At 34.2% G+C, this 12,261-nt stretch overlaps 1 protein-coding gene across 1 annotated transcript in view; it reads left to right on the top strand.

Moving 5' to 3' along the window:
• Positions 1–9,212: 9,212 nt before the first annotated feature.
• Positions 9,213–12,261, top strand: part of LOC142336153 (cullin-3-like) — an 81,608-nt gene continuing 78,559 nt past the window's right edge. Inside the window, exons 1-2 of the mRNA XM_075384752.1 lie at positions 9,213–9,368; positions 9,816–10,022. Coding sequence (XP_075240867.1) covers positions 9,237–9,368; positions 9,816–10,022 — 339 coding nt within the window. The 5' untranslated portion in view covers positions 9,213–9,236. The remainder of the gene's footprint in view (positions 9,369–9,815; positions 10,023–12,261) is intronic.

The following is a 12,261-nucleotide window of genomic DNA, read 5'->3' as shown; positions in this document are numbered from 1 at the left end:
ATCATCTGTTCACTTTTTTAAAACCTTTTCTGGCAATCAGAAATTGTAGTGATTTTAGTAAAACTGGAGTGGTAAGAGCAGCGACAATCGAATAGTTGAAAAGCGAGACTTTTTTCGAAGTGCTTTTTAAATTGAAGTGAGAGATTGATATTTAAACAAATTTTCGGTTTTCGAGATCAAAATGTTTTCACGTGCGGCAATCTGGCTTCTTTTTTTGGCTTTTCCTAGTTTCATTTTCTGTGCGAATGCTTTTAAAAGGGAATGCGTATGTTCTAATAACGCATAGTTATGCTTGTTTAAACCCCTCAAAGGCAACCAATGATTTTCAAATACTTGGACACTATTTGTCTTCATGAAAGAAAAGAGATTTTTATGGATTTTGCCTGTTGTTTTGTCATTTTTTTTTGTTATTTTGTTATTTAGTCTCATCAATGAAAGTTTTCAATGGTACAATGGAGACATGTTTAAATAAATTCACTGGTTTAAGCTGAAATTAATCTCTTTGACATTGACACCAACTGTTTTCGAAAGAATGTATGTGATTTTTTTTTTGAATTTTCCTTTGTTCTTTTTTGTGCTGTCATTTAGTCTCATTATAGACAGTTCTATATGATTATAGGATTCGCTTATATTTCGCATTTGTTATCTTGTTATTAGCCTCACAGCGATAGCTGGGGCTATTATTGGCCTTCTCTTGGTTTTTTTATTTCGTCGCTATTTTTGTTACGACCATATGACGTCACAAGCACTTCAAATCTGCTCTTTTTGTTCATTTGTTCACGCAATTTCAACTGAAGTGCGTGCGTGACGTCAATTTTTTTGTTCATTCGCGTGATTAAATTTTTGGTCACAGTTGACTTACCTCACTCTCAAAAATGACTTTCTCACTTTGAAATTGACTTTTGTTTAAAGAGATAAGGTCAAATGGCTGTGTGTCACTCTAAATGAAGGTTATTTGAGAGCAGCTAATAGAGACAGCAAAACAGATTTTTAATCATAATATAACATGTCCGCCTTCAATGAAAAGGCAATTTTTTTGGTCTGCCTTTTTTACTGTTTTTTGAGACTGCAGATCTACGAAGCTATTGTGGCTATTTTCTGGCAATCTGCCAGCTATGTTTAAATTTTTTTTTATCAAACAGTTCTTACTACTTTGACACCACCTGCTTTCAAAAAGATTTTTCTCGGATTCTGCTTTTTCGTAGTTTTTGTCACTTAATCTCATTAGCTTTCTTTTTAGTCTTAGTTGAATTTATCAATTTTAAATTCAAAGCTGGAGTTTTTATCGACTTTGGCACGCATGACATTTAGGTATGTTTTCAAAAATGATTTTTTTTGGATTATGACTGTTCTTGTAATTGTTTTTTGTTGTCCTGGCGCTTAGTATCAATTTTGTTAGGTCTCCTTTGCTCTTCAATTAGGCAAAATTGGATCTATTTTCTATTTAGATTGATTGCTAGTAATTTAGTTGGCTTCGACACCATTTGCTTTCAACTTTTTTTTGGTTGCCTGCATTTGTTTTCTTTTGTTGCGGAGTCCCCCAATTGTTTTTATTGAAGTTGTAATGTTCTTTGTACTGATAGATTGTGCGTTGGATGTCGAAGAATATAAGTCTTTGTTGCGTGATTCAGTGACTTTGATGCCACTTTTTTCGGTGACATTGGTAAAATTCTTTTTTGCCAAATGTCGTTAGCGGTGTCCTGTTATATTGTCTGCAGTGGTTTTCTGCAAGGTTCGTATTTGCGGTCTAAACTTCTATTGTGTTGAAGATGCTCATTGTGTGAACTTCGATAACACTTTTTTTGGAAAATTTGTTTTTGTTTTATGTTTTTGTAGTGTTTTGTTTACTTTCGTGGAGGTCTTGATTTTATTATTTTTTTATCGGAGGCTGATCTTTCAGGTAGGCTAATACTGTTAAATTGAGTTGCTTCAATTCTTTGAATTGTAATTCCAGACTGGTCCTGCTGTTTTTTATTTCTTCGTCAAGAGTTTTGCTACAATAGAATGACGTCACAATCTCTTCACATCTGCTTTTTGTTTATTCGTTGAAGCAATTTCATCCGAATGACGCGTGTGCTGTCTATTTCAACTCTTAGTGGACAGAGTTATTTCATTTCTTTTGTTCATTCGCGTGATTAAGGTTTTTGGGTAGACGTGACTTACCTCACTCGAAAATGACTCCCTCGCTCAAATCGACTTTTCTTCTTCACTTTAATTCAAAGAGATTCGGTTAAGTGAATGTGTATCACTTAAAATGCAGGGTAATTTAAGAGCAGCTAATAGACGCAGCAATAATTTATACAGGTTCTTAATGAAAATAAACATCTTAGCATGTAATGAAGAGAAGTTTCTGTTTTTTGGTCTGTTTTTTACTATCGTTTTGAGACTAGAGATCTACGAGCTATCGCTACTATTCGTTAACGGAAGCTATGTGAACGTTACAAAACTTTAAACCTCCGTTGCTCCTTGGAGAAAGCAAAATTCGGATTTTTTTTTTTGAAATTCTACGCTTGACAAGCTTTCTAATGACACAACTAACAACTCTGTACGATGAATAAAAGCAGAAGTTCTGTTGCTGAACAATAGCATATTTAAAAAGAGGAACATTATTACCGTCCTCTTTTGATTCTCGCTGTAGCGACCAGGATTACAAAAAAGAAATGTTCAAAAGAGAATTTGATTTCGCCTTTTTTATGATAAAAGTTTGGGTGCCCTCTAGTTGAACTAACAAAAAAGTTTTGGTACCTTAATAGTATAAATGAGAAGCACTTTTTCCCTGTCCTTATGGATGAATTGGGTACCATAAATCTGAGCATTGATCAACAAGTAAGCTACAGAGAATAACATTTTAATCGATTGTTATTCATTTGAACCCAAAACGGTACATGATACTGTCAGCACATTTCAAATAGCTCGCTGAGCTTTCCTTCAAAAATTGTGCGAAAGCTTTCAAAAAAGGCTTCTAGGTGAAAAACAGGGCAAAGTTTTCAACTTTTTGAAAGAAAATTAATTGAAAAATTACATTGTTATCCGGCTATATAGGAGAAAAATGTCACATCAAGTCGAATTTTAACGGTGATTTGTGCTAGAACATCTTCGGGAGGATTATAGAGCTTTTTGTTGACACTTTTTTTAAACCTCAATCTAGACTAGAACCGATTTTGAAAGGAAGTTTTCTCTCACTGCGTTAATTTTAACGGTTTCATCTATATTAGTTTTTCGATGAGATTTTTTGTAGAAAAATTGAATTTAATAGTTTGTTGGTTTCTCATGCTCGAGTTATTTGTTTTTCTAGGATCATGAGATTAATTTCTATTCCGTGTTTGCGCTGCTCTTTCTTTCTCAGTATTTTTTCGCTTTATTTTCACGCTGACTTTCAATTAGTTTTGCTTCATGCAGCTTTCCAGATGAATTATTTGCATGAAATTTAATTCTGTTTGGAGAATGCCTGTTCGTTTGACTGAATAATTCTTGATCACGCACGAGTAATGTTGCTGGCAAAAATTGTTTGTCTACTTTAATAAAACTTAGTGCCAACTAATAATAATAAATTGTTCATTTTCTGTTTCTAATAATACAACAAAAAGTATTGCATACAAATATGTAAACATTCAAGCGAAACAGAAAGAGTGTACACCGTTAGATCATCAGTTGATCCGCTTTCTGGTACCTCTCGTTTATTAATAGCCGCAAAGAGGAGTATTGGTTTTCTTGTGGTTTATAAGACTCTAAGAGGTTTCTTGGTTTTCTGTTTTTTTTAAGTGAGCGAGCAGGAAAACCGGAAGTTAAAGGAGTAAAGTTTGAAACGGTTGTTTTAGTGAATAATTTCGAAGAGCGGAATAACGAGAGTGGTTCTTTTGATCATGCCCTCTTTTCAAAGAGAGAGAAATGTAGGTGTACAAAACTTTTCGCTAAGCGAGCAATTTTTTTGTTCGCGTGCGGCTTTTTCAAGCTTTTGATTTTCGAGTCTTCTATTTCGTCTGAAAGGTTATTTCAGACTAAAGATATAATTTTCTGATAAGTTTTTGATAGAGTTTCGAAGGTTTATGGTAATTAAAGGGAGTTTTGAAGGTTTATCAACTAATTCTCCGGTTTTAAGGCTATTTTAACGATTTTTGGCCCAATGTTTTTTATTGCTTTTAATTGTAACTGAATGTAGGCTTAATGCTCTTGGGCAGTTTTTATTACAAATTAAAACAGGTTCATTAGTACTCAGCAATTTTTTTCTTTGAATTTAGACAAAAAATTGATAAAACTTAATAATAAATTTCTTAGTTTTTCGCTCTTTTAAAATTGGATTTTTGGTCCTTATTTTGGCTTTTCCGCGTTTATATGAGCAATTCATTTCAATTAAGTTGTCTTTCCTCTTCTTTGATGTTACCTGCCATCAGAAACTAGTTATTTGACAGGCTGATTTTTGGTGAAGATATCTTCGATTCGTTTCCGGAATTCTTCCGGCTGTATTTTTACCGAAGCACTTCGTTCAGACGGCGTTTTGATCTAAAAGCAAAAGTGAGTAAAATTGCCATGTCAACTTTTTTTTCTGAGCGACAGAAATTTTTTTGATCATGTGCTGCTTGTAGTGAATAATTTTTTGACTTTGAAAAAGGTTTTTTGACACAGTTGCGCATATAGATAACGACTGTTAGCCATTTTTTTGTCCAATTCGCCCAAGTTTTCGTGGAATTATTTTGTATCAGTATGTAACCCTCTGAAATTGATACCACAGAGTTTTTGAGAGCCTGACAATGAGTTTCAAGTGTAAAATGCGCACATGTTTCTCAATTTTTTGCTAATTTTTTTTGGCTTTTGCCATTGATATCTCGATTTTGGATTTTAAAGCGGTCTTTCTTTTACAAAAGCAGTGAATATGGATATTTCTTCTCCAAACGCCGCTTTATAACGTGAGATTGCTGTCTCTTTTGTCTTTTTCATGGGAAACTTGATTCTGCAATAGTTAACACATTCTGTCTATGTTATCGACTACAAGAAAGAAGTATATCTTTTTTTTTGTGTTGTTTGCTATGACTGGGAAATGCGTGTTTTGTCGAGTCCTAAATTTAAATTATTTTTTGAAAGATTTAGTTTAGTTTCGAAGAATTATCTGTCTCTCATGCTTTAACATTGAGTCTTTTTCATCCCAGAGTTGATGATAGATTTGTAGTTTTAAAAATAGTATCATGAGTTATTTCATGACAATTTTCAAATGTGTCAATATTTTGAGCCTTTCAGTATTTGACCATCCTAAGAATTATCGCCATTTTTCAACGTTACCAAATGTTTTTAATAATGTTGCAATTTTGCAATATCAAGATTTCAGTAAGTTGTTCAAGTCAAAATTATGTCTTGTTCTGTATTTGTGTGGCGTTTTTAGTAGTACGGGGTTATGTGGTAATTGTTTTCAGTTTAAACTGTTCCAAAAATGTCAATGCTCAAGTCTTTCTCGATATGAGAGCGGTGTAATTTTTACCAAATTGTTTGATCAAATCTGACGAGGTAAAGAGCTTCTGTTTTAAGACAAAAAGTAATGGTTTCGTTTGCAATTAAGATTTTTTGTGAAAATCGGACGCTTCGAGTTACTTCGCTTCCGGATTTCTTTCGGCTTTGTTTTTTCAGATTGTCTTCAAGATTTTGGTTACGACCATATGACTTGCTCATTCAAAATGATTACCTCATTCTGAAATTGACTTTTATTGTTTCGACCCTCTTGGGGGGGAGGAACTATATACTCAAATGGGTTTTTTTTTGTTCCGTGAATTTTCGCCGATCGATATATTCATCGTAGAGAGTTGAGACTGGTATCATTAGAAAGCTCGTCCAGCGTAGAATATGGAATTAAAAAGATTTTTTTAATTTTCGGTTTCTACAGGGAGTTATCGAGGTTTAAACTTCTGAGAAAAGTAGAGTGAATTCACGTTGTTTTTTCACATTTTCCGGAATGTTTGCCTAAATTTTCGTCAATTTTGCTAAAATTTGTTATAATTTTTAAGAATAGTGTCGTTGATTTTATTTTTGAAGACGAACAAGCATTGTTGATTGTTTTGATTTAATTTTTTTGGTCAAAAAATCTGGATAAACATTTCAAAATTTAGCCTTTTTCATCAAAAACAGCACGAAATAAGCTACTTTAGTCCACTTTGATTAAATTTGCCGACAGTACACCCCCAAACAACACTCATACAATCTTTGTAGACTCAGAGGGGGGCTATTTCTACTTTAGAGTCCGCTGAGAGTGCACTGTAGTTAAAACTGCCTTTTTTTGCTAACTTTACTAGTTGATTATCCAAAATGCAGAATTTATTTTAGTTTTCAACTAACAAATTATCTATATCTACAACATTCGAAAAATCAATTGTTCCTAACGGACAATAAGTATTAGCAGGGCTAGTTTTGGGCCGTTCTTGGACTGTTACAATCCAAAAAAAAATCGGGTTGTAATCAGTCGGTCTTTCGTTTTTTTAAAAAAAGACTTTTTTTAATAATAAAGAACAGAACATATCAAATCAAAGCTCAGGAGTGATAGGTCCAACCAATTCGCTTGCTAAGCAGCTCCAAACTTATGTATTTAGTTTTTTAATTGAAAGTTTATGGTCGTTTCTTTTTTAAAAAATAATTGACTTTTCAATAAATAATGGCTTAATTAACTTTTCCTCTATTTTTTTCTTAATTTGTTCAACTTCCAGCTTAGTGGCAGCAAAGAAAGACTGCTTCTTCTTTCTACTGATTTAACATTTATTCTCGGTTGCAGTTTTAAGCCTGAAGTTAATGTTTTCTGGGTTTGATACTACATGATTTCAGATTTTTGTTTGTTTTGATATTTGCCAGTTTTTCACGTTTTCTAATTTTGTCACATTATCACATTATTGACAGTTCTGATGTCACCTTATTAGCATTCAGAATAAGGCACAATTGAACATAATAGAATCCTGAAAGATATACATCATCGTTTTAACGGCCTCGACGCCTCTTTCTTGAAGAAATCAATTGAATTTTTTAATTTTGTCTCTAACTGTCATTTATACTTTGTCGTTTCGGTCGTATGAAATTTCCTGTATAGTGATAGCTTTCATTGGCTTTTCATGGAAAAATAGAAGAACCGATATTCTGATACTAGTAGATAGCTGATGGCTTTCATGACTTTGAAAACAATCGTTTTCCAAAATTAAAAAAAAAACTTCAATTTCGAAATTTTGTTCTTTTTATGTTTCTTTTTGTTACCTAATCTCGTTAGTTAATTACAGGTAAATATAACATTATGGGTGTCAAGGGAATAAAAGGGATTGGTGTCCCAAAATCTTTTTTTAAAGAATTTGTTATGACCTTACTGGCTTCGACACTGGTTTTTCACAAAAAAAAGTAAATTAATTTGATTTTTGTCATATTTGACGTTCTTTTTGTAGATGCAAGAAATATTCTGAATAATTGCAGGTCTCGAGGGCTTCTTTTTCATGAATATACAACCCTATTTAAATAGTTCTTTTTGTAATTAATGCCTTTCATGACATTGAATGTAATTTTGTTTCGCAAAAAAAAAGTATTACTTTAGCACTTGTCTACTTGTTACTTAGTCTTACTAATGAATGGCCATGTAATACATTATAGCTGTTTGAAGAAGGCGCAATCGAATTTATTTTGAGGGCCAAAATATGGCTTGACGGTTTAGACAGCGTTTTCTGGCAAGTTTCAATTGAAATTTTGTTTGTTTTTTTGTTGTTCTTTTTAGCCGCTTTAAAAAATTGAATAAGGACAGGTCCTAATGCCCTTCTATAGAAACAGTGGTAATCGTAAATTTGTGGTAATATTAATTGATTCATAATGGTATTTATTACTTTGTAGTTAACTGTTTCAAAAAAAATAAGTTAATTTTTTTACTTTACTGTTTTTGTTCTTTTTTGTATAATTGTTACCAAACCTTTTTATGGACTGGTCGCATATGTTTTCTGGTGATTTATAGGTTATTTTTGTTTAGTTTTAGGTTTATCTGACGGTATGTTGACTTGGTTATTAAATTTAGTTTTTAAGAGGGACATAAATTTTTTGATGTAATTAATGTTTGTTGTTGTTGTTGTTTGATTTTGCTGTTCGTCTTGACTCGCTTTCTTAGTATTGACATATTACAGCAATCTAATGCATCAATTTTTACTCCACTGAGTTATTTGCTATGGAGGCTATCTTATCGTTCATACAGAATTTTTTTGAAAAAGAATTGGACTTTTTTGGGATTCGCAAAAAATATTTTTTGGGTTTTTCCATCTGTTTCTCATTTGGTAGACAATTATGCCAAAATTGTGGATGGGCGGGGTCGGAACCTTATGTGCCATCGCACATTACCGAGCCGCCTTGTTTACATAGAGACATGGTCAAGTGAGCCTACGTGTCTCTAATTGAAGCGTATTTGAGAGTAGCTAATTGAATCAGCAATAATTTAAACACATTCAAAAAGTATCAAAATATAACATCTAAGCATTTAATAAAAAGGGTCTTTTTCTTTTACTATACTTTTGAGACTGTGAAGATATTTCGGCTATTAATCTGCCAGCTATGTTTGTAATATCTAAGTACTGTTCGTGCAGGAATACAAGGCAAAATAACAAAACTTTTCAAAACAGAAAATTTCCTGATTAAACCTTTATAATTGCAAACCAACTGATTTTTGACTCGTTTTTTATTAACATGTAATTTTCGTCTGCAGTTCGATGCTGAAGGCCTACAGATCAAGCTCCAGCGGTCTTACCTTCTCTCCTTTTATTCTATGATTGTGATTGGTATTACGTTTTTCAACTTCGCAACGGGACTTCCTCATTTTTTTGGGACCCTGATCACGGTAGTTCAAATCTTAAGATTTTGCATTACTTCTGCTGCGTCTGAATCTTTTTCGTGTGTATGTTAATTTAGAAGTTGTTGTCTCATCTGACAACGTAATTCAGAACGTTTCATTCTATTTTTTTACTCTGGTAGAATAAACTGCAGACAATAATCATGGATTTTTCTTCGATTGCAAACAATTTTTCAATCACTTTCTTGAATCACATTGAGACCCAGGCCTTCAAGTTTAAGCAATGGTATAAATGAAGTAGTTGAATATCAATGAACCTCGACTATTTGACAGTTTTGATTTATGAAATAGAAGTTGGTGACATGTATTACTTGATTGCTTAAATCTGACAAGATTTTAAAATCTCCAAATATCGAAAATGATGTAAGGAGTTTGAACGTATCATTTTCAGATAGATGAAATGAGCAGAGGCGACGGGCGTTTGTCGAGCAGTGCTTCGGGAGGAGGGGGTCAAGGGGCGGCAGCTTCCTCGGGAGGTATGGGCGGGGCCAGGGGCAACAGAAAAGATCAGTCATCCAGTATGCGCATCAAAGTGAGTGAACTGCGAGTGATGACGATTGTTTACTGTTGGATGCAGTTTCATTAAACTGAACGTTTAATTGAATAGATGTATACTGATAAGCCAATGGCAGTAAAGTGAAAACTAAAATTTCACGACCGAATAAAGTACATTGTGCTTTACATTGTTTTGATATTTGCGAGCTTAAAAGCGAGTTTGATTTACTATCCGCTTCTACTCTCCGATGGGAAACGTCAGCCTCTGTTCTAGACAACATCGAAAGAAACAAATGATATAGTTTGGTTTCTTGAGGGCGAATACTGTTCGTTTTTAGTTGAACCTTTTTTTGAGCTGCACGGTGTTTGTATTTTCATTTCATTTCATTGTGTTGCTGATTCTGATGTGGATGCTGATGCTGATTCTGACTCAAGGTATCGGCCATTTATAATTTTAAAATGTTTGACTTGGTTAAATTTGCAGGCATTCCCAATGAACATGGACGATCAGCTGGTGGACAACATTTGGAAGCTGTTGAGAGACTCTATCATTGAGATCCAGAAAAAGAACAACTCTGGTCTTAGTTTCGAGGAGCTCTACCGCAATGCATACACAATGGTGCTGCACAAGCATGGAGTCAGGCTCTACAATGGTCTGCAAGAGACTGTAGTCGAACATCTTACACACAATGTAAGCTTCGTAGTGATTACTTAGTAGCGATATCTGGAGTTTTAGAGATGATTAATTGCTCTCAAACAAAGTTTGTAGCGATTATATTAGTCCTGTGATCTTTTTAGTGCGATTATCCGCTTGATCAATATCCTGTCTGACCCTTAACTTTTTGTCCTTGTTACGTACTGACTTTTAGAGTGTTCCTCGTGGTGTTATTGAGGTTAATGTTCAGTGTAATTAACTTGAATTATTGGCATTATACAAGAACTTGTTATAGTTGTTTCATAGTGCAATTTTTGAGCGAATATATTCTGAATAAAGTTAGCTAGTAATAGCCTTTTATTGAGCGGTTCGAATGCGTGATATATCCACTAGTTGCCTTGAATTTTAATAGCTTTTCACGGAGTTCTATTTCACTCTACTGTAGCTTGCTGTAACTCAGAGTTTTATAAAGATTTTTCCAGTTCAATCTTTAATTATCTTAACGAGATTTATCAATAATATTCATCAAGAAGTTTTCTTTGTGAGGTCTCAAGAGATTGTTATCAACTGATTGTCAGGCTGGTTCTCCGGTGTTCTGGTGATCATGGGTTCCACAGAGTTGTACCTCGAGTTGTAATGGTCCTTTGCAAATATTTACTGATCTTCAAGTTGGGAAATTTCCGGCTGTTGTACGTCTCTTGATGTTTTTTAAGTACATATATAGTTTCCGTATTAGCACCTACTTTATCAGCATAATTACTTCACCAAGTACATATTTTCTCATGAAGTTATTTATTAATTATACAATTTCATCGTCAGGGAACTTAAGAGGTAAATATTGAGGCTTTTAGGTACTTAATATGTTTATCTGTAAGCTGTCAATCTGAGGTTCTTTTTAATAAACTTAAATAAGGGGTTTCAGGCCATCTATCTGAATATGAACTAAATAATAGCACTTTATATGGATTTTTATAGAGAAAACATCACGTAACTATGAGGCACGAAATAGGGGCGTGACAGTCCTCAAAAATGGGATAAGCAGGTGAATTCCCAAAGCCCGGAGAGCATTGAGTGTGAGCAGGTCTCTTATGGCCTCACGCCTTAGTAGTTTGCGATCCATCCACTCGCCCCAACACTCCGTGCCTCCACACCCCCAACACTCCCTCGTCCACCCACCTGGCGGTTTGTCCCCCCCATTTTTTCAGTCCTCCCAACCCTCTCCCCCATTTCGCTCCACCCTCCCCCCCCCCCCCACAACCTTAATGCTGGCATCCCTGAGCCCCAGCTGGATACTACCAAAGTCAACCGCTTGCCTCTCGTTTTAACTATCTTAATTATTTTGGAATGAAATAATGGTTCAATATAGGTTTAATATTTCACGCAGAATTAATTTTGAGAAGTCAAATATCAATGAGTCGAATTTGAGTTGTCATTTTAGCCACCCAAAATAATGGGGCAATAAATTCAATTTGCTGTTAAAATGAAGGAAGATAAATTATTTGGTTTGAGATAGTTTTATTGGCGTGCGTCATTTTGACTTTTGTTTTCACTGTTTTTCATTTGAGATCTGGATTTATCTGGAATGCTCTAATAAAGTTGTATGATCTAGTAAGGAAATGTCGCAATTGCTTTAAATCATATCAGGCATCTAAATGTTTTTTTAACTTTGAGAATGTAGTTTTCAAAAAGTCAAGCAAAGGTTTCAGCAGTCTCTATTGTTATTAATAGACGCGAGGCGATAGTGGCTATTATTGGGGACATCGTGGTTTTTCTTATTTTGTCTCCTTCGATGAGTCTTGCAACATTGACTTTTTCAATTTCAGTAACGTCTACTGCTTTGCAGTTAATTTGTGTACATGACGTCATTTTTAGGTCAATTGCGTTACTTGCCTCATCAAAAAAATGACTTCTGAACTTTTTTAATGAACTTTTATGAACATTTACTAGTTAAAGATCAATATTTTGCATCTAAGTAGTGCCAAACGTATATGCCCTAAATCTTGAGTGTTAGTCTTGAGCTTTTGATTTCGAATATTAACTTTGAAAAAGCTCTATTGGGGCTTGTTCCCTGTAGAGCGTATGTCTCATAAAAATGACAGTCCGAATCTAACCCAAAAAGTAGTGGTCTATTAAAGGACTGGTGGTCAATCTGTCTATCTTATTTCTTTTGTTGTTTCAATTCCATGGAAGGCCACAAGCGTCTATCGCGGCTATTTTTTGGCAATCTGTCGGATATTTTTTCTAAACGTTGTTCTTGGTCTAATAACTGACAGGT

This window comes from Convolutriloba macropyga, chromosome 3, assembly GCF_964194025.1.
Source record: "Convolutriloba macropyga chromosome 3, txConMacr16.3, whole genome shotgun sequence".
Lineage (NCBI taxonomy): Eukaryota > Metazoa > Xenacoelomorpha > Acoela > Convolutidae > Convolutriloba > Convolutriloba macropyga.
The sequence above is the reverse complement of the archived record's forward strand: the minus strand, read 5'-3'. Positions and strand labels throughout refer to the sequence as shown.